At 40.5% G+C, this 23,577-nt stretch overlaps 1 protein-coding gene across 1 annotated transcript in view; it reads right to left on the bottom strand.

Annotated features, from left to right (window-relative positions):
* The window catches only part of LOC119729086, a 195,881-nt gene extending 173,280 nt beyond the window's left edge, over positions 1-22,601 (bottom strand). The window contains 14 exon segments of the mRNA XM_038201595.1: positions 907-1,118; positions 5,516-5,653; positions 6,394-6,445; positions 7,330-7,504; positions 8,312-8,426; positions 9,202-9,292; positions 11,160-11,284; positions 12,204-12,250; positions 15,623-15,708; positions 16,048-16,212; positions 17,038-17,176; positions 18,300-18,333; positions 19,882-19,981; positions 22,367-22,601. Of these exon segments, the coding sequence (XP_038057523.1) occupies positions 907-1,118; positions 5,516-5,653; positions 6,394-6,445; positions 7,330-7,504; positions 8,312-8,426; positions 9,202-9,292; positions 11,160-11,284; positions 12,204-12,250; positions 15,623-15,708; positions 16,048-16,212; positions 17,038-17,176; positions 18,300-18,333; positions 19,882-19,981; positions 22,367-22,573 (1,686 nt within the window). The 5' untranslated portion in view covers positions 22,574-22,601.
* Positions 22,602-23,577: the final 976 nt, after the last annotated feature.

A 23,577-nucleotide genomic window follows, 5' to 3' on the forward strand; every position in this document is an offset into this window, starting at 1 on the left:
ACATTCGCCCTCCGCATTATTAGTCCTCGGGAAAGATCTCCCTACGCACCCTTAAAACAGTTTACAAACTAAGCCTATCCAATTCCTTTTCAAAAATAACATGCAAGAAATGTATTATGCAGTCGAAAATACCTGGTTATCAAGTGAAGAACAGAAGAAACTTAACTAGGCTTGTATTAAGAAATACAAGAGTACACTAAACCAATGAACTAAAAATCAAAAAAACACATGGTGTTACCGCAAACCGAAGCGATAATGAAAAAAAAATCCTGCAATTTTCACAACATTTTGCTAAAATTGGGCCAGGAATCGCCTCAGATTGCAACACAGAGCATCTCTGGAATCAAAAATTTCCCGGGGCCTTCAGTGGGCCCGCGCCCCGAACCTCACGCCGTAAGACACTGCTCCGCGTTCGCATTAGTCCTTGGTCCCAGCGCATCGCCCGTTGCAACAGTTTACAATCTGAGTCACAATGCAAGAAATTATGAAGACGAAAATACATGGTTTGCACATTTGAAGTACACAGTAGCTTAAAAGTTGTAAAAACAAGAGTATATATATTTTTTTAAAATCCTTATAAGCTTCACAACTTTTGCTCAATTAATTCAGGGGGAAAGGGGCCAGGAGTCGCCTCAGATTGCACCACAGAGCATCTAGAATCCAAAATTTCCCGGGGCCCTTAAGCGGGCCCCGGACCCCACGCCGTAAGGGCTTCGCGCTCCGCGCTCGCATTATTCCTCAGAGCAAAATGCTCTAAAAGTGTGCCCCCCGTCTAAAGAAATCCTGGATCCGCGCCTGAAAAGGGCGCCATCTTTCGTTGGCGCACGGAGCCCATAGCGTTGTTCGGTATAGCGACGTTCCACTGTATACAGTCTGGTCATTCTACAGGATAAACATTTTGTTCACCGTGTCATGATGGTAGTCTCTCATGGAGTGTAAGCCAGCCCTTTTCAGCAGTGGATGAGTAGCGCTGTGGTTGGTATAGCTCTGGATGTGAGGGAAGGAGCGATGCAGCCCAGCATTGCCCAGAGCTTCAATCAATGCCACCGTGTCGTGGTGAAACTCCTCTCGTTCATCCTCAGTCAGAGACGTCAAGGTCTTCTCATAGGCCCAGGGATCTAAGAAGGTCAGAAATGAAAGATGAGTAGTTTATCATTATTCGGTTTTGCCCTTCGCCAACGTATAAACACTGTATACTCGAGTGTGTTACCTCCCGAGTGAAAGTTGGAAAAATCACTCGGGAGGGACTCGAACCCACGACCTCCTGCTTTCTAGTGCAGACGTCTTACCACTAGACCGCCGGGCTTGCTGGATCAGTTGGTTGGCTCGAATCTGATGTACATGTAGCAGTGGGTACTGCATTTAATTATCATAAGATGGAATTTGCGTCGGGGTGATGTTAATCAAATTAGGTTTTGCCCTTCACCGACGTATAATCACTGTATACTCAGTGTGTTACCTCCCCAGTGAAAGTTGGAAAAATCACTTGGCAGGGACTCGAACCCATGACCTCCTGCTTTCTAATAGTTTAGTTTAACAGTAAACCCTGAGGGTATTTTGTGAACATGTCGTGCCCAACACTACAACCGGCAACACTCCCCAAAATGAGCAGCCAGGCCGGTCTAACAAATTACAACAGGTCTAGGTTTTCAAGCCAAACTGTAGAGTCTATAGTCACTAAATACATCAGGATACATAGCGATGATGTTTGCTGACTCACCATGTGATAATAGATCATGTTTCAGTTATCTTAAAATGCAATTTTCCAGCATATTCTTGGTTTGACAGAACCGGTCATAAATTTCCACATCTTTTCTAAAGAAAATGTTGACCAGAGACCAAGACATTTCCAGAAAGTCTGGAATAAATCAAAATACACATGTACCTTTAAAAGTGAGATTATCATCGGAAATGTGGTTTCTGGTTAGGAACTGCTAATTTCCTACAGATAATGTCAATTCGCCAACTGAACAAGTCCAAATATTTTAATATTCCAATACAAAGTAACTGCCTGTTGACGTTTCTCAACCACAATTTAACCCCAACTCCCTAGGCATTTTTGCTAGGAGGGTCATTCCGTGTCAAATCAACACGCTTTTGGACCCGACCCTCACAGATTGAAACAATATTTGGTGTGATGATTGGCCTATATGAGAAACCCCCAGAACTGATTTTTTTTGTAAATTGACTCGTTAGTTTTTGAGATACGGGTCAACGAACTTTTGACTAATTAGCATGACCTCCGAACTTTAAATACTTGTATCTCAAAAACTATAGCGCCTACAAAGCCAAGTTGTACATCATATTAAAGTTCTTTGAATGGCCTCCATTTCATAAATTAAAACCAAAATCGTAGCATGAAGTGCAGAGAAAATGCGTAACAAAATGACCTTTGACCTCGAATTACGAAAAACAATATGCTTCAAATTTTGTAATTTTTTTTCAAATGTTAGTTTATAATGTCAGCAACAATCTTAAGAAAAAATTGGGATGGGCGCTTTCAAAGTTTTTAAGTTATGATTTTTTGAAGAAAGCATGTCCATGAAAAAGTATGCATAATATGTACATGTACAAGTAAACATGTACATGTACACTTGTACTGTGTACATGTACATGTGCACATTTTACCTGTGCATCATGTTTGCCCTTTACAATCGCATAGTCTCAACTCATATATATTAAGGGCAGAACAAAATTACTTATAAAAAATATGTTATACCGGTCTACTTTCATTTTTCGCTCAACCAAAGTCTGTGTTGCAGTGTTCATCTCCTCGGCGAGAGATGAAGAATGAAGCGGATATTCTCAGGCAAAGATTCCAAATTGCACGTACCATTCTAGGAACACAAAAGCTGCACTGTTTTTGTCCGATGTCTAAAGACAATATTATTGGTGCTTGATTTTTCCTCCTCCTCAGACTCAAGGGAGGAACCAGTTTGCCTCCAAGTCCATGGACAAACTGCATGTATTGATTTTGCAGATATCAAGGGGTACATGTACCGGTATGTTACAGTGATGTATGACTGTTACTGGTGGCTAGCATGTGTTCAGGAGATCCTTCCAGCATCCCAAGAAGTGGAACTGAGTTTCCTTCATCCCCATGGGCCATCTCCATCTTTCAAGTTCCCCTATCAACCAGACACACTTGTAATTCACGGCATGGATGTACTAACAGCAGTGGAACCGGTCACTGAAACAGGACGCGTATACAAGATCTCCGCCGAGGAGATGAACACTGCAACACAGACTTTGGTTGAGCGAAAAATGAAAGTAACATAGACCGGTATAACATATTTTTATGCCCCGCGGCGAAGCCGAAGGGGCATACTGTTTCCGCCTTGTTCTTCCGTGGGTGGGTGGGTGGGTGTGTGTGTGGGTGTGTGTGGGTGTGTGTGTGGGTGAGCTTGTCTTACATACGCAGTGTGGACTTCCGAACAAAAGACGTCCACATAATGTAGGTAGCACCGACGTTGTGTGGACTTGCCCCACGTCCACACAGTGTTTCCCCATTTCTGGAAAACAGGTTTAGAGGCATTTTTGGGTTAGGTTTATCTGTAGCAGAATGAAGAGAAACACTAAAGGGAATCATAGAAAAAAAATTGGGTTGAAAGAGTTTTCACAGTTTGAGAAAAATGAGTTTTTTCACTGTTTTTTCTTAACTACACGAAAGCAATGGAAAGTCCACACTAGTCATGTGAAACAAGTGTGGGTGGGTGGGTGGCTGTGTGTGGGGGTGAGTTTGTCTTACATTCCCTATGTGGATTTGTGAACAAAAGATGTCCACATAATGCAGGTTGTGTTTTTATTATGTGGACTAAGCCGTGTCCACATAACGTTTTGCCCTTTCTGAAAAACAGGTATAAAGGCATTTTTGGGTTAGTTTTATCCGTAGCAGAATGACGAGAAACACTATAGGGAATCATAGAAAAAAAATTGGGTTAAAAGAGTTCTCACAGTTTAAGTGAAGTTATTTTTTGTACCGAGTTTTCTTAACTACACGAAAACAAAGGAATGTCCACATAGCGTATGTAAAACAAACGTGTGTGGGTGTGTGTGTGTGTCCGGACAAATCTTGTCAGCGTGATAACTTGAGAAATACTTAACATATGAACTTCAAATTTGGTTTGTGTATTGTTCTTGGTAATCCTAAGAACCCTTTTGCATTTGGGGCCGAAAGGTCAAGGGTCAAGGTCCCAGTGACTAAAACAAAAGAAATTTTGTTAGTGCGATAACTTGAGAAATACTTTACATGTGAACTTCAAATTTGGTTTGTGGATCGTTCTTGGTAATCCAAATAGGCATATCGCATTGGGGTCCAAAGGTCAAGGGTCAAGGTCACAGTGGCTAAAACAATAAAAATCTTGTATTTATTCTGAGATCATAGGGATTAGGGATTAATTCATATAAAACCTACAGAAGACACTAATGCTGTCAATGAACGTTCCATGTGACCAAGGTACGTACGTGTAAGTTGATGTTAAAAGAGTGGTGTTATGTCATGGGAACAGTCACGGTTGTGGGGCATTTGTGTTTGTAAACACACCTGACTTGGATATGAGTTGAGACTATGCGGTTGTAAAGGGCAAACATGATGCACAGGTAAAATGTGCACATGTACACAGTACAAGTACAATGTATACATATACATGTACATGTACATGTACATTTAATATTATGCATACTTTTTCATGGACAGGCTTTCTTCAAAAAACCATAACTTAAAAACTTTAAGACCGCCCATCCCAATTTTTTTTTTAAGATTGTTGCTGACATCATAAACTAACATTTGAAAAACAATTACAAAATTTGAAGCATATTGTTTTTCGTAATTTGAGGTCAAAGGTCATTTTGTTACGCATTTTCTCTGCACTTCATGCTACGATTTTGGTTTTATTTTATGAAATGGAGGCCATTCAAAGAACTTTAATATGATGTACAACTTGGCTTTGTAGGCGCTATAGTTTTTGAGATACAAGTATTTAAAGTTCGGAGGTCATGCTAATTAGTCAAAAGTTCGTTGACCCGTATCTCAAAAACTAACGAGTCAATTTACAAAAAAAATCAGTTCTGGGGTTTCTCATATAGGCCAATCATCACACCAAATATTGTTTCAATCTGTGAGGGTCGGGTCCAAAAGCGTGTTGATTTGACACGGAATGACCCAGGATGCAACCTCCAAAACCCTCCGTTATTTCTTAAATGTGGTCCTTGTCTGGAGGGGTGACCACTGCCTCAATCCTGCAAAATCCTCCGGCAATCATTGTCAATATATTGAGGCAGAGCCAGCGACATCCTGGAGCTAGTGCAAAGGATTTCAGGTATAATCTACGGCTAAATTTATGCACGGCTGAGCAAAACAGCACGAGGTCCAGCCCAACACCTTGACAATGCATGCTCCCAAATCAGCCACACGCTTTTGCCATATAACCTCAATCCTGCAAAATCCTCCATTTTGCAAAGAGGATTTTGGAGGATTTGAGAAGGTTAGGGTTAAAGAGATTTGTTTGTAACTGACCGTGCACACCAAGTTTATTCTCAATCTTGCGGACAATGAGCTCCGCTTGAGATTTGTATCCAGCCTTCCATCGGTGACCAGCCAAGGCACCGAGTACCAGCACAGCAACCCTCTGTATCTCGGGGTCTTTTAGGGATTCTGTAACAAAAAGATTTACAATTAATGGTTCTTTCAATGAGGATCAGCCAGTTGGGATCAAAGGATATGACAGTCCACAAAAATTGTATATTATTCAATGTTGTAGTACTCGTACTCGTACTCGAGTACTACTCGAGTACTTTTTGAAGTACTCGTACTCATACTCGAATGTCAAAGTACTTGTACTCACTATGATGGTACTAGTACTCGAGCAGCAAAGCACTTGTACTTGACATGTCGAAATTGTACTCGATCATCCAAGTACTCGTACTCGAATAGCAGTACTCGGGGGGAAATAGTGTAGCTATACCACAGACTTATTTTATCGATACTTTCAGTTTGAAATGGTTGATAGGCTTGTGGAGAAATCGAAGCTTCTTGATTTTCCTCTGTGCACGTCTGGACAAACACATTTAACAGCTAGCAATGAGTGGGTCTGTATATCGGTTTGACTGGGCCCAGTTATGCACAATGAACCATTTGCCGTATGGCCGTATTCGGATATACAAGTACTTGTACTCGTACTCGTAAGTACATGTACAGTACTCGTCCTCGTACTCGTAAGTACAAGTACTCGTACTCAGTTTAGTAAGTGCACTTCTTTTGCTTTAAAAGCATTGTGCCCAGTAGAGATGGGGCTACTGGGATTACAAACAAATTAAACCACTGGATTATCTGGGTTAAGGAAATGCAGTTTCATTTTGTTTGTCTTTCAAGAAAGGAAAGATTCCAAACCTTACCAGGGAATGTTTGAGGATGAAAGGCGATGTCTTCTACAGTCTCTAGGTAATGCTGAAAACAAATCATCAATAACGAGAATGGATTACGATTAATTTTGGACACTATCATCATTCAGAGATGCCACAGGGTCTGCTTGAAAAAAAACGGGAACTTGGTCTGCTTGAAAAAAACGGAACAGCTGCTTGGAAAAAACGGAACATATTTTTTGTAAAAAAGCCACTCTGCCACAAAGTCCCCGTTGTCATCTTTATCTTGTAGCTAAGCCCAGTTCCATTTATGTTTTATTTTTGCTTCTATGTTCTTTAAGCTGTCGGTTCGTTCAATCACTTTGAATTTTTCCATATTCCTAATATTTATTCTGCCTTCCCGAATTTCCAACGTACTAATATTCGACACGAAACATGCACGATTCCACAACACCGTCGGTGTACATGACTATTGCACTGCGCGATGCGCGACGAAAACATGGTTGGTACCTGGCGTCTTTTGTATTCACATATATCACTGCAATCAGAAACCATCGATGACTGAAATGATAGACTTATTTCCAAGCTGAATGCTTTGTGTGCTTTAGCACGTTGAAGCACATGCAAGGCGCCATTATATACTGCGTGCAAGTATGTTGGCCGCCTGCATCGTATGCCAGCTCGGCAACAACAAAGACGTGTTTTTAAGACTACTTCAACGACCAACGTTGTGCCGTGCATACGTGTGCCTAAATAAACTAAACTCAAGAGCGCTAATGAGGTACAAAAAACAAAGCACTTTTTCTTCTCTTTTTCCAGTTTATTTTGACAGCCGGAAAAAACAGAATGTTGGGAGATATTTTTAAAAACTGGAAAAGTGGCATCTCTGATCATGCGGAAATTTCAATGCCATATAGACAGACAGCAATTAAATCCTAAGAAACAACTTGAAAGGAGTCTATTCACTACCTCTGAAATTGTGTATGTGAAGCCAGCAGAGGCAATGAGTAGTCTCTCTACCAGCTCCTTGTTTGGTTTTGGAGACAGGAGGATGAGATCAGTAAGGAGTGACTGGGAGGCATCAGTGTGCATCTCAGCAACTGCATCCAGCATGTTCAGCCTGTCCTGCTTGTCACGAACACGTCTGAGAAAAGAAATTGTTACGACCACACAAAATCTTAGAATAGTGCAGGAGTAATGAAGCTGTGAACATACATCCTTTGACACTAAAGCGATGGTCTTAGGGCTTGCAATGTTGTAAACCATGAGCATAAAACGACCTGCTGGAACCGGTATTTAAAGCTATAGTCCATCATTTGCAGCTATCCGAAAAGCAACTGGTGTAATTATTGTTGAAATGCATACCTGGTTGAAAGATAGTGGGGACTAAACTCCCTGTGAAATTATTCTTTCTGGCAAGCTGTCATTTTTAAGTAATCAACGAAAGAACGCCTTTCCAACGGTGCTTCTTAAGACGCACCGTAGGAAATTTAAATTAGTAGTTCGTTTTGTTATTCGGCAAAGCGCGCGCAAGCATTGGCACAATGCACACGCGCGCGTGGTTGCTATGATTTGTCGGATCAGTGCGCGACATCGCGTAGCTGCAATCGGCTCAGTGAGAACGTGTCTCAGACGCTGAATTCGGGCCCAATTCAAAACATGATTCAGCAACTTTTGATTTGAAATTGAGATCCTAGAATGCTTTTTTTCTCAGAATATACAGCTGAAGCTGATCTCAAACTTCATCAGGTTAGTTGTTCAGTACCCTTCTTTAGATTTTGTGCACATTTGTTGCTTCAAACGAACAAAACGCACCAATTACAAATGATGGACTATATCTTTAAGACTGTTTTTGAGTTGTGCTTGAAAATGGCTTGTCCCTCTTCTTCCCACACAAGTTCAAACAGTTAATGAAAATGAGAACACTACCTAGACATGATGTATTGCATACCTGGACAGTGGCAGCTGGTACATTGGAGACACAATCTCTGCCAGTTTCTGAGCGTCAGGCACCGAGTGTAAAGTTTGAACTAGCTTCTGAAAACAATGGGTCTGTTCATGGGATCCTGTGTGTGACAAAAGGTAAAGACAATCGCTTAAGGTTGGAAGAGATGTACTCTATTGGGTTTATTTTTGACGCTTTCAATTCTTTTATTGTATCAGGGTAGGGTTTAAGGGTTAGTGCAACATTTCTTTGGACACTAGACATTTACCTAGTCTTGCTTCAAAAGCTAGTAATCAATTGTGGATCACCTAATGCGGGCGCTGTGTACTGTTTGTTATGCAGTTTGCGCCCTCCCACATGAAATATTTGGAACCAACTAGCGTCTTGGGAATTCAGCATGGGAAGGGTAACTTTTTAACCAGTTCACGCCGGGATTATTTTAACAAGAACAGAACGAGGCGATGGATTACTTTTCACTCGACCTCAAGCCAGGTGGGTTGAAGCCATAACCCTCGAGCAGTACACCAATATATCTGGCGGGCGGGTCGCTGACAGTTATTTCCGGCCTCGCTCCCTGCGTCATCCATTCCGAATACCGCAAAACCTTTGCGGGTATACACGTCATCCGGTGCGGACCGGTTAAAAAGAAACGCCTAGACTTTCCAAGGGAACCAATCAGCGACCTCAAAATGAGTCACATGTGTATTACACTGTACAGTGCAACGGCACTCCATTATCGATAACCTAACGTCTTGGATAAAGACTAACCTTTGCCAATCAATTGACGATATTTGTCTCAATAATTTCCATTGAATTGCAGGCTACATGTCATGCAACTATCACAGTTTCTTTTTCCTGAACAGTTTTCGTGTCTTATTTTTGCCTCTGCATCATACCTTTCATAGGTGCTGTCCTCATGCATGTCAAGTTGCCAGCAATCTCTTCCTTCAAGGATGTCATATCAAAGTTCAGATGGCCATCTTGCGGCTAGCATCAGAGTGAAAATGAAATATACAGCTCAGTAAGGTCTAATTCATACATGTAAGGATACAGAAGAAATAACAAATAAGCCACCTCTCATCCATATTCTGTGTGTTTCAAAGACTTGTACAATGCAGTGCCCTTCAAGTTTCTTCCCCCATACTACCTTAATTGTGAAACACCTTGCAATGACCTTGCTATTTCCCTTCTTATAAGTTATCACAGTTTTAACGTAACATCAACAGATTCCTTTTCTCAATTAAAACTCTTCATTTATTGTTAGTATTGTCAACATGTGGTAGCCCTTGGCTGTGTGGTTGGAGATTTCCATTACAAAAAAGCCTACTAATAACCAGATCTCATCAAATTCTAATTCTTAGTTAGCAGCTCTAATCAGTGTGTGGGGTATTGCTTACATCGGTGTGTACGCATTCATCCATACATCCCAGGTTTGTGACCAAAAGTGTGATTTCTAACGCAACTAATTAAATACTGGTCATTATCAGCATCCAGACTTCAACCACGGATCCTAGACACCAGGATAAACGACTCGGCCCAACTCCTGGTTAGACGCGTGATAACGGCCTGTACTGGTGGCAAATACCATGAATACTTTTCAACAAAGACCACACGCGCGGTGGCTTTCAGATTTGCAAGGCTCTGCGCCCGATCTGGCCTCGAAGTCTGTCAAGCCAGCGAATTATATTTTTGAATAGTCATAAGTCTACGTTTTTGGTCTTTATTATTGAATTCTGATAAGTGATAACTACATAACCATGGTAATGCCGAGCACAATATTTTTAGCTTTAAGATGAACAATGATATGTCGCTTTTGTTTCATCGGTTCGGCATCACATCTCTCTAAACCTTTTTAATAAAAGCCCCATTAAAAACGAAATTTTGGTAAACAGTGTTCTCCTCGAAATTTGATGTTTATTTCCTGGGTAAATACTTCATCAATGACGACAAAAACTGCACAATACCATCTGTTATATCCTGAAGTATTTATTTCTTAAATAATTTGGAACAATTAAATCTTAAATAAGAAGTAGTTTTGCTTACAGTTTTATGAATATTTCCGTTTTAGATGTCATGCAAAAACCCACAACAATGGCACATCTGGAAAATTCGCGATTACGCGCCAACGGGTATTAATGCCCGTTATCACGCGTCTAACCAATTACTTAAGGCAAGTCCACTGAGTGCATTTTGTACTAGAGCTCAGAACAGTCGTTTATCCTGGTGTCTAAGATCCGTGCTCCAACCGGTCTTAAACAAAGTGTTTAATACCGGCCAAGTACATTTTTTTCCCCATTCATAAATACCTTTTTGGTCAAATAATCAAAATTTCTCGGTCCAATTAAAACTAGTCCCAAACCAGTCAAAAATTATACATTTCCAACGATTTTGTTCCACAATTTTACCTCATGTTTTTCAGGACACCCCTCTAGCAATATTATGGTATGTCCAGTCTCGCGAGAGTCGTAAACAACTCCTTATATGGAGATTGGGACACGCGTCGCGCGTACTGCGCGATGTGGCGCACAACGCAGCTGTGCCAGTGTATTGTGAATTAAGGAATATGAGATTCTGACTCACCGGTAGTACTGCGCATGCCTACGTGTGCATTGTGAACGTTCAACCAATAAAACAGTAACCAAAAGGCACCGGATTTCAAAAAAGTGAAAAGTTCATGTGACACTGAAAAACTGTTCCAAGACAAGCCAGCCGGTCTTTATCAACCGTTTAAAACCGGCCATGTGACGGGCTCTCGACCAATAGGAATGGGTAAACTGTCTTAGGTTTTTATGAATGGTGAATAAGAGCATGTGAAAACGGCATAAGAAAGATAACTAAATTGAGTTCATAGTACCTTCCTAAAGTGAATGGAGTCAGTGACAATATCCTCGTCATCAGGTGGTCCAGTAGGTGACTGGTAGTAGAACTCTCCAACAAAGGTCAGCTGTCCTTCAGAAACAGTCTGCATCTCAGGAAACTCTGAGTGTCATTCAAACAATAGAAATCAATGAATACCCTGTGTGTGGTTTGAATTGTAGTGACAAGCCATGTCTCAATACGACACACACGTATGTCAAAGACTAACCAACACACCTTCTCACATGTCTCAAGCCCATGAAGGGAATGTACAACCCTGTTGTCAAGATTCCCATCAGCTCAACAATGACCAGTCATTAAAAGTATGTTGGGCAACAAACTAATTTGTGACTGAGAAACATTTCTGACAACTTTTGTTTGAAAATACATCATGATGTATGTCACTTTGGTGCGCTGAATACGCTGCGCTGTGTCGAGATGTCACTTTTGGAGGACTGTTTACTGATGGATCTTTTCATCCTTTTTTTGTCAAATTTAAAAAAACAGTCCACCAAAACTGATATCTTGTAGCACAGCGTATTCAGCGCACCAAAATGACATACATCATGATGTACATGTACTGTTTCGTGATGCAAAGCATTCAATCTCCCCTCCATCCCAAATGGTCGAGCCGAATGTAGAGTTGACCTGCTGAGGTCACACGAAGACCAGCGCACGCGCAACGTACGTCAACACACATGAACATCACCGCTGTATTCGTCGGATCAGCAATGTGAGGCTGGCGAGTAAAAACTCAGATTTTCCACCCAAAAAATTGTCCCATGATCCAAATGTCAATCGTTCTAAAACATTTCAGTGTTATAGATCAACCAGCTCAACTTTTTGGGTGGATTTGTGTTTCAGAAAGTGGAATTTCAGACAAAGGTATTTTGTCTATCATTTCAGACAAAGGTATTTCGTCTATCAAAGGGCATTTCCAAAAGCCACAGCGTGCTGACCCCCGAAAAATCACCATGCTAGAACGGCTGACGGAGAGAAGCCTTCTAATTCTAGAAGTAAAAATATTCCAAACATTATTTACCAATATCATCTCCTGCTTGTTCCTCCCCATAATGCCGATGCTGAAATCTGTGTCAGGGTCAGGAATGATAAAATATGAGAAAAAGCAATCAGTCTCTATGATCATGATGTCTGTTGACATGGTTGATCACAACTATCTCAACACTAGCTTGAGTAACTCCAGCTGACATGCTCATATTCATTCATATGTAGCATGTTAGCCCAGGTTGGACGAAGTCTTCATTGCAATACGACTAACGTCCAGGGCAAGAATTCTCTACATGAAACCACCCAACATTTTTACCAGAGTTTTGTTATGTTTTACCTCGTTATAGAAGCTTATTTCACGCCTACATACTCTATGTATCCTTATCTATTGCGCCGGTGGGTTCAGGAATTCCATATGCGATGCTGACTGACGTCAATCAGGAAAATAAACTCCAAAGCAGCGTTAAACTTGTACGTGTTTGTAGTCTCTTTTCATCAGTTTATTCCCCGAGTCGTACGTCATGTACAATGTACGTGCGTACGGTACGAAAGCGCGCACGCACGCTAGCGCCCTCATTTGTTTAGATTTGGTTGGAACCGTGACGTCACTCTAGCCAACCGATGTCACGAAATCGCTCAACCAATGACCAAAGCCGAAACGTGTTTCTGGTAACTGGCGCGAAAACACGCTCGGTGCGTATGAGGGTGGTTACTAAGCAAATTGCGCGTGCGCACTGCATATTCATGCTGCATAGTCTGGCCCCGGACCAGACGTGATATGAGCGTCGAGAATAATTGTCCGGTCTAGGGAACCAGACTACACGCTGCACAGACGTATATCATGTACGACTGGAATAGACTCGGCGGTGAGAAACTAATGAAAAGAGTCTACAAACACGTACAAGTTTAGCATTGCTTTGGAGTTTATTTTCCTGATTGACGTCAGTCAGCATCGCATATGGAATTCCTGAACCCAGCGTGCTAACAGATAAGGATACATAGAATACTACGACGTAAAAATTAGCTTCTCCAACAAGGTAAAAATATTGAAATTATTGGTCAGAAATGTTTTCATTCGGTTTTGAGCACTTTTTACCCAGGACTCCCTCCGTTACGTAGGGAGGAAAGGGAGTCCACCTGGGCTAGTAGCATGTGAATGAATATGAGCATGTCAGCTGGAGTTACTCTAGCCCCATAAATGTGGCCAGTTTACTGGACTGCCTCCGTAAACATAGGCCACACAGCCACCATCTTGGAAACTGACTCGGCGAAATTTTGAAAGTGATTTCCACATTGCGACTTCAGACCCAGTTCATTTATGCTTTAAAAATACACTTTAATACCCTCTTAATAACAAAATTAGAACCTGCTGCCAGTGTCAGTTGCCCAGCTGCTGCGTAATTTACGACATTTTCTGGAGCCTTCTTGGCAACTTGGTCCAACCATGGAGCTATCTCCATGGTCCAACTGAACAATGCCCTCGCGCAGAACGTTCACCTGGCAATCACGCGTGCAGGACGCACGCCGCAGGCCCAGTGGTAGTCCGGTGATCAGGAATAGTCAGAATCTTTTGGTCTGGGAACCGGACTACCACTGGGCCTGCGGCGTGCGTCCTGCACGCGTGATTGACAGGTGAACGATCTGCGCGAGGGCATTGTTCGGTTGGACCATGGAGATAGCTCCATGGTTGGACCAAGTTGCCAAGAAGGCTCCAGAAAATGTCGTAAATTACGCAGCAGCTGGGCAACTGACACTGGCAGCAGGTTCTAATTTTGTTATTAAGAGGGTAAGGGTATTTTTAAAGCATAAATGAACTGGGTTTGAAGTCGCAATGTGGAAGTCACTTTCAAAATTTCGCCGAGTCAGTTTCCAAGATGGTGGCTGTGTGGCCTATGTTTACGGAGGCAGTCCAGTAGACTGGCCACATTTATGGGGCTAGAGTTACTCAAGCTATCTCAACACATAGCCCATAGGCCTATATTTAGGCCTATCAGTAATAATATGACAAATTTAATGTACTATAGTATTAGAAAACTCCTAGTCGTATTACTCAAAGTCTAGGGCCCGTCTACAGGACTAAACATCTGTATCCAAGGCCCTGCACATAGCTAAACTCCGTACTGAAACTCCGTGCTGAAGCACAGACAGCGTTTAGGTTTAGTCCAGTGCGTAACACTAACAACATGCATGATGGGGCCGGGCTACACCACGCACATTCTGACAGCAGTCATAGAGCAAGGGCCTACTGACCTTTTGTGATGGGGGTGAGGAAGTAAAATCTTTCCCGTTTATGCAGAATGAAGCACATGTCCAATCTAGTTAAATCATTGAGATAGTTTAGTATCATCGTAACCGATCATGTTGTATACCTTGACACAAAATACGTTGTTTTGATCAACAAGCATGCAGTGTGTCAACTTCAAAGTTTTCCGCTATTAAGTTCTACACCTAGACGCTTAAGTATGATTTATTCGCGTGGCGAATTCAGGAGCCAGACTAGACTAAACACCTTTCTTTATTAGAGGGCGGCAAACTGTTTTATCGGTGGCCGGCTAACGATACCGTCGGGAAACACAGATCATCAATAATCGTTTGATCTGGATCTGGATCAGTGCTTTGGTTAAAGAATGATACTTATGATAGGTCATCCTCTTCTTTCGCAAAATTCTTTGAAATTTCGAGATAAAAGTGGGCCCTATATAAAAGGACATTGCGCGAAATCTTCAAATCTGTATGAATGCCGAAGTGATTATTTATTTATTTATTTATTTTTGCAAATACAAACAAACATACAGTGGAACATATACAAATGAACGTATTACATGTAAATACAAAGCCAAGGATAACCCAATTGTTTTTATAAGACGACTTGTTTCCACTGGGGGAGGGGGGGGGAACAAGTACATCATAACAAGTTCAATTACACAGAAAATAGCAAAGAGTGATCATTAAAAAATGATAAAAACTCAGCCGCTTAAGCAAATGACTGAGAAGAGAGATGTTTCTTCACTGCCCTTTTTAGGATGATTGTTGGAACATTTGATGTTGTTGGGGAGTAATTCCTTTCATGAATTCCGGTATTAAAAGTAAATGTATTGCACTCTGGCCCTTTTATTCTTGGAACAACAAAATTGGTGGAACTTGCCCTGGTAGAATAATTATGCAATGCTGAAGCCTTCCTAAATTTATGACAGGGGTAGTCTGGTGCCATTTCATGAAAAATTGTATAAACATGATTCAGTTTCACAAGATCCCCTTGATCGTTTTTCCGAATCATTTCCTAAACATTAATTGGATAAAGTTTTGTAAACCCTCAGAAATGATCGAAATAGAATTATTCAGTTTCTGTAAATACCCTTCCTATAAAAGAATAACGAAAGAAAAATCGAAAATGGCGACGGTAATAGAAATGGAATGTTAGTGGGCAGGAAATAGTGAATATAAACATCCTACCCTGGTGCTGATTCTTTCGGAGCATCAAAGTGGTCGAGTATCTTCACCATGGATGGGAGCTGCATAGCTGGGTGATAGTGAATCTCCTAAATAAGACAGTGCATGTTGTTAGTTGGGCTCCCTAAAAAAAAACTGGGCTTCTGTATGCTGAGATCACCCCTTCTCTACCAATTCAACATTTGTTTTTACTGACGAATGTTTGAACTTCTTTTTCAAACATTACTTATTTTCTGCTTTACTATACTTTCTGTTGTTATTTTGTTAGGTGGACGATCAATATCTTGCAGCTATTGCATCCGGTGAAACATAATGTGAACATTTTGTACTCAATTTAAAAACATGTTATTTTGTGTTTTGGGGGAGAAACGTCAACAAACTAGACGCACCCCCCCCCCCCCTCCCCAGGTACGAGTGAGTACATGTACCTTTTGGTGTTTGGATTTGCCGTAAGGTATTGGATGAGTCCGTCTAGTTTTGGTGAAGACAATGATGCCATCGTTGCCAGGAGCCATCTGAGCCGTGTAGGACGACTCGTGCTGACCCTCATGACCTGTCTCATTGCAGTCGTAGCTCCAGTCGCTTCCCAACACCTGTTTATTTAATTGATGAAATTGAATGGTTTGAAAGAATGTGCTTGCTGTCAACAAACATATTTGACGTATTTAGGTGTAGCTATTATCATGGGTGTCGCGAGAGGGGCAAGGGGCCGGTGTTTGCCCCCCCCCCCCCGACAAGAATAAAAAAGAAAGAAAGAAAAAGAGGCGCGAAATCATATTGTTGTTAATTTAATTGGTTGGGAGGGGGATGTCCCTGCCCACCCTTGAAAAAAAATGATCAATCAGGAAAATGCTGGAAAATATAGGGATTTTGTGGGGAAAAGTTTCTTTGCCCCCTCCAGAAAAGTTCTTGGCGACGCCCATGGCTATTATTGATTAAAAAACCCTTATTTTTTTGTGTGTTTCCATATCTCTGTCAAGGGTTCCCTTACACACTTTTTAGTGAATATGGAGGTATGGAAAGGGTATGGGGCAGGGAAAACTTACATTTTGTTTATTTATTTTTTTTCTTAAGGAAACGAAAGTGCCAGCACCTAAAAAAGAAATGTTAGTATCGTATATGAGTTTGGGGCAGCACCAGAGTTGTTTACATGATCATGATTCGGTGTAGCGTAAATATCCGACTCCATAAAATATGGATTCATTGGTAGTATTGCGCATGCATAAGTATGATAATAGCCCATTTATAGGTCTATATATATGGGGGAGTGACTTGTCACGTGTTAGGGATCAACCAATAATTGGGAAAAGGATTCCGATTTTCATAGGAGTCGGAATTCATATGACACCGGAATGCAACAAGTCCAACTGATTATAACTGGCATTACGTTTACATGTTATCTTCAATTTCTCTCATACCTTGTCTTGTGGAGGATGTTGCAGGTTAGCTGCCAACAGGCTGACCAGACCTTTCTTGACACCTATCACGTGATCATCCTGGTCACGTGGGAAATATATCTGGCCAATCGCTCCATTCTCGCTGATGTCAAATGAAAACCTATACAAGAGAGTTTAGATGCACGCAATAAACGATTTTAGCCACGCCCTCCCCAATATTGTAAACCGGACGAGTACGTTACAGCAGCAATCAAATTAATTGCAATTGTAGTGCGTTCATTGCACTCTTCCAACGGTTCTTCGCGTTGGTTTAGAGATTTGCATTTGGTCTTTGAATTATTTCTGTAGGTGCGCAAAAGCTATTATGTTTCTGACAAACTGATGTACGACAGAACTGCGTCAATTATACTCTTTTGTTATACTTTCGAACCAAATTCTTTGAGTGTAGCGCGCTATTGAAACCGCAACGTAGGGAACTTTTCTATGCCTGTTTTGCAACCAAACTTTGAAAACTCGAAACAGAAATTCAACTTGTGCTCGTTTTGTTTATTTCCGTAGGCCTATGTTTATTCATTTAAGTTTACACGGTTATCTTTTCTGAAAGTATCCGGGCAATTTTTTCGTCTTTCTTTTTTGCCATCTTGCACATAGGCACATGTTCACGACTCTAAAAATTTACACAGGGTGGGAGATGTAGTTCCTTGGCCCTCGGCCAAATGAAAGCACTCTTGTTCTTGATGATATCCGCCCAAATGTCAGTACAGTGTTTGGTCGTTCTGAAAGTGACGTATAGTCCGGTGGAGGGGTTTAGAAATTTTAAAGATGTATTTTTGTGTAATTTGTAAATCTTTGCTATAGTTGTCGGGATTTTCAAACCATAAGGTATATGTTTAACGAACAAAAGACACATGGTCCAATGTCTCTTTAACGAGTTGGACTTCCAACAGTTTTAGTTTTCAATTTGTATGTTTTGTTTGAATATTACAAACGTGTTTGTTTGCTTTTTCAATCTGGTCGATCCAGCTTCGAAAAAGAAGCTTTATTTAGTTTCATTTTTGAAATGGGAGCGCAAAAGAAAAAAATTCAGTTTTCCGCCCTGGGGAAACTAAATGTCAAGCTACAAAGTACCCGAAATTTGTAAAGTAATTTATACACATAATCGTGAAAATAAGCAGATGGTTCTTGCGCTGCTTTATTAAGAAGTGGATAACTTCTGTATTGCTTGCCATCAGTTCTTCCTGTCGACAACGATATGGGCAGCCTGGTTCAGAATGAAAACTTACCAGTCAGTGAAATCTCTCTCCTCGCTTAGATGAACTGAAAAGAAACAATTCAGTGACACTCAAATTAAATCGGAGAAGACATATGCCAACAAATATATTTTTCTAAGATTATGTGGGCTTCTTCAATGATGCTGACGTAAAAAGGTTCTCGTTCAATTCACTAATAGATTTAAGTTCCTGCGGTCAAAGATTTGGTTGAAAAATGTGGCATTTTTTAACACTGACATCGACGTCTTATTAGGTCTTTATAAGTAACAGTAAGTAAGGTCTGTCCCGAGCCAATAATGGTCCAATCAGGCCGGCGTTATCTCCGGTTTCAGTGGCATGAAACGACTGAAAATATCTGTACCGGTCCCCCTGGAGGTGATGCTAGTCCATCGCAGGTTACTCCCCAACTAATGCCAGTACCCATATATACTCCTGGGTGGAGTGAGGCAAGTGGGGGAGAAGTGGCTTGCCCAAGGACACAACGTACGGCCAGCAGCTGGATTCGAACCCCTGACCCTCTGATTATGAGTCACAACCCTAACTGCTAGGCCACACCTCCCCAATAATTATTATATAAGTATGTTGTAAGAAATTTTATGTAGGTCAAAATCATCTGTTAAAAATGCTCTTCACTTGCAATGGTAAATGTTACGATTTTGAGAAGATGACCTTTAAATGTGTCTTCATTTGAACTATTCTCACAAAAATCTGTATCATCTAACATTGTTTGATATGTCGGTTGTTGAAATAAAGTACAAAAAACAGACCTTATGTTGTCCGATATATCACGGATCGAGGTTATAAAATAGAAGATATAATGTCCATAACTGTTCATGCTCTGCATGGAATTCGATTTTGTTCTAACGAATTCTGACAAAATAATGAGTATTTAACGAAAGAACGTCGGTATGTCGGTCTAGAACCTTCACACAGCTCAATAATGACACTCAAATCTGCATTTGATAAAATTTCTTATTTAGACAACGCACAGTCGTTTTTTTTTTTTACTTCTTTCTTACACAAATTTCATCAAAACCTCACTCTTTCTCTACGTGCATCTGTCTTGGGACTTAACCCAATGCAATCAATCCTCTTATTGATTACCATTATGGCTTCTAATTATATTCAATCACAGTTGCTTAATATACTGTGAAAAAAACAGTTTGGGGACTTTCCAGACTCTTGAAATATTATAGGGGTACTGTTCGAGCTCTTTATTCCGTGAAATGGTTTGTTTACTGTCGCCTTAGCAACGTGTAAATGTCGCCTTAGCAACGTGTAAACAGAGACCTCCGAACAACGGGAAATGCACAATAAGACTGCTTTCCCCTGTAGCATATAATAGTATGACCTATGGAAGGTGCGCCAAGTCGTTTTGGCGACATTTGAATTCAGTCATTCTTTCGCCTGAGGGTGAAGCCGGAAACTCCGGAGAAAAAATGAATGCGTGGGATCCCATGCGTTTAAGACCTTGTAAATATAGAATTAACAAGAACCCTGGAGACAAAAAATCACAATTCACTGTAGGCGGGTCACATGCTCCGTCAAAAACAAACTTTAATGGAATCAATCCTGGGTGGTTTTTTTTTGGTACCTCGTTCCTCCTGGCTGGTTACGACCACCGAGTGAACCCGGAGGTAAATCTCCTGAAGCTCGTTGCTACTGTTGGAACTTTTCACCAACACGAAGCCAATCTATGATGACATTAAAATATAAACAGCATAAGTTAATTGTGAATAAAGCCTGTAGTTCCATCTCATCAGAAATTTAAGCTTTTTTTTCATCTAGCAGGGTACAAAGTTTGATTAGTGTGAAAAAAGGTCAACAACTTTGAGTTTACCGCAGTGCAGCGCTATACAGGGTGAGTCAAAAAAAAGCGGAACCCAAACCCCCCCCCCCCCCAAAAAAAAACGTTTCATTTTTAAACAAAAAATATGTAGCGCCAAAAATAATAATGACTGGAAAGCCAATTTCAGAAACTACTTTTAAATGGAAAAAAATTGCTGAAATTGCTCAATCCGTTCAAAGAATGTCACCATTTAAACACACTGACCCTAAAACCTGTTTCGTCCAAAAAGTAAGTTATTGTGTGTCTGACTGTTTGGAACAAAAAAAGCAATTTATTGTATGTTCTGACTGTTTGGAACAACAAAGAAGATGACACAGAATACTTGTTTCAACAACTGTCGACAACTGTAGAACACAATATCTTTATTTACAATCCTGCTTAGGCAAACAATATGATTTATAAAATCCATTTTTATTTAACAAAAAAACGGGCCTTCAAAATGACTCCGTGAATATTCGTAACATTTAAACTGAGGTTTTATCGCTGGTGATGTTTGAACACAATTGTAGCAACGAATCTTGAAATCGCATTTTTTGGCAAAGGACGTTTTAGGGTCATTGTGTTTAAATGGTGATACAATTTGAAGGGATTGAGCAATTTAAATATTTTATCATCTAAAAGTAGTTTATAAAATTGGATTTCTAGTCATTATTGGTTTTGGTGCTACTTTCTTTAAATATGAAATATATTTTTAGAGGTTTGGGTTCCGCTATTTTTGACTCACCCTGTAGTGAAGCTTTGCGAAGTTAAAATAACCACCATTTCCTGACAGGAAAATCAGGCCTACTTTTCCTTTCCATGGAACACTATACTTTGCGGCAGTTTAAGTTTGCTTTAAGGCCACGCACTCGAATTTCCTCTTATAAGAGAAACTGTTAGTTTCTTTGGGGACTTTCATACAGTGGCCCGACTACAGCCCGCATGTTGTCCTTATGCGCAACGCGCAATGATGTTGCTTCTTTATAAGAACAAGGCCGGGTTTTCAAAAGTTAACTTGGGCGTGCAAATCATTGAAATCTTCAAGAGCCTGGAGATTTGTTGCAATTGTAATTACTGGGGGGAAAAGTACAGTACAAAATTTAGACTTAAAGGGAATGTACAACATTTGCTTTTGCTGCAATTTTCAGAAATAAATGGGTTTGGAGGATTAGTATGTTATAGCAAATATTGTTAAAATGACTTGTTTCACGTTTTGGGCTTGTAGATGCTGGAAAAACCAAGAAAACCTATCATGTTCTTGTAGTCTGGTTCCCCGACCCGACTTAAGATGAAACGGAGCAATTTATAGACTTTTGAGAATTTTAAAGTCAGAGAATCAGTCTAGCAGGCTTGTACCCATTAACAGGTGTGCAATCAATTGCAAAGAAAACAATGAATAACTAATTATGAAAAATTAGAAGCAGGTTTTGAAAAAAGCCAGTTTTTTCCAACGCTGGTCGGCCGACCAGCGTTGGAAAAATACCATATTTCTTGAGAATGATAGCACACCAGGAGCCACGATTTTACAGGATGCTTTAGACTGTCATTCCCTAACAATCCAGTAAGGTATTTCATGATAATTTGATCATTTCGTTTTGTGATGTTTGCAAATGTTGTATCTTCCCTTTAAAAGTCAGTTCAATTCGATGCTCCATTGTTGTCAAATGTGCGATAAAGAATGATAGAGATAGAGTACTGCAAAAACCAAAACAAACCATCAAACTTACAAACAAACGAACAAAAACAACGACATCAAACCATCGAATAAACATCATCATTCTTTTTCAATGGGCAGAGAAGATATTAAACAAATTCCTGTAGCGTTTGAAAACGAGTTCATATGAAAGTAAGAAAATCGCAGTCCACGTGGAGAGATAGAAAAAAAACCCCAGAATGTTTGGCTGCTTCCCTGCATCGTGTAATGGAAGACTTTTGCCTATCCCAATCCTTAATGATTTAGAGAAACAGACGATTATTGGGCGTACGGGAAAAAAATCCCCCATGGTTATATGCAGGCTAGAAGTGATGTTACAACATTATGTTCAAAGCCTCTGATCTCGATCTCTGACATTTAACCTCATGTCGGATCCTTAGGGAATGCAACCTTGTTTATACAACATACTAGACAATTGAGAGTGAAAGATTAATTTTAGAGTTAACAATTGTGCACAGGACGGAAACTCTGAATAACAAATTACAAAGTATTAAAGTGCGTGACTTTTTGTTTACTCAAGTTGAATGGTCTCGATACCTTAGACTCGGCCTGCAGCGTCCGAACCATCTTCAGTTCCGTGGAGGAATGGAAGGTGTAGACGTACTCGGTGTCCGGTTTGAACCGGATGAAACTGGCAAGGACCGGACTGATCCAGCTGGTGCTTATGGAGAGTACCAGAGCTAGCTTCAGCATGGTGACTCCAAGCCGAAGATTGGTCCTCCCTAGTCCTGCCGGCAAGGCCATCTTGGTGGATGGCCTGCTTCGGCAGCAGAAAATCCGAATTCAAATATTTAAAGTTCTGAAATTAAAGAGAAAAGACAAATCTTGAAAGTGAAAAACTACAACCCGGTGGTCAATTTCGGGATAGAATGAAGTCCATTTGGAGCTCGCATAAGGCCCCTCAAGGCAAAAGGGTGTAACTTCAATCTTGGCCTTTTTGAGATAAAGTCACTTCTGGGGTTATTTGGGGCGCTGTGTTCCTTCAACGAACCCTCAAGTCCATATGTCCTTCCTTTTCAGGCGTATCTCGTGCAAAATTGTGCATGTTTGGTTCAGTTTCTTTGACAAAAGGGCGTATGTTGAGACATATTCTGGGTTTTTTGCTAGATGTGACCTGATGTCAAAAGGGCATAAAAGATACATCATTTTGCCTTGTTATTAGGTATACATTATACGCATAGTGGAAGTGCACTTATAGTGAATTTGGATATGCTTTTTCAAGATACATCCTTTTGCCAAAAACCCTTTTTATTATATTTGTTATACTTCATGGAAAAAAATGGCGCAACTTTCTGGTTTAAAATTGCCTTTTTAAAAACTCAATAAGGACAAGAAACTGACATTTCTAATGTTTATTTTATTCACAACTCGTGGTAGAAACATTGGTTTGATTTGTGGTAAAATAAAAAAACAGAGGACCTTGAAATTTGACACTGATTTTTCTCGAAATGCTCTTTTTTTTCAAGTTATACCCTTTTGCCTATAGGGGTTCTAATCGTAATAACATGAATAGAAAGTAACAATCACAGTAATTTTCCCTGAATTTCCTTGATCTGAAAGCCCTAGTACTGAAAGAGAGAGGCGTGAGGTCATGAAGCGCCATTCGCAGAAAATGAAACAAAAAGTGAACTACGAAAAACTCGATCGTCTTCTCCGTAATGAAGTAATTGGTTGAATCAAGGAAATACTTATTAGTCAGACGAGTAGAATAATGGCTTTCGAAGTGGATAACGCAACTTTCGTTGGGT

Source organism: Patiria miniata, unplaced genomic scaffold, assembly GCF_015706575.1.
Source record: "Patiria miniata isolate m_02_andy unplaced genomic scaffold, ASM1570657v1 HiC_scaffold_1, whole genome shotgun sequence".
NCBI lineage: Eukaryota > Metazoa > Echinodermata > Asteroidea > Valvatida > Asterinidae > Patiria > Patiria miniata.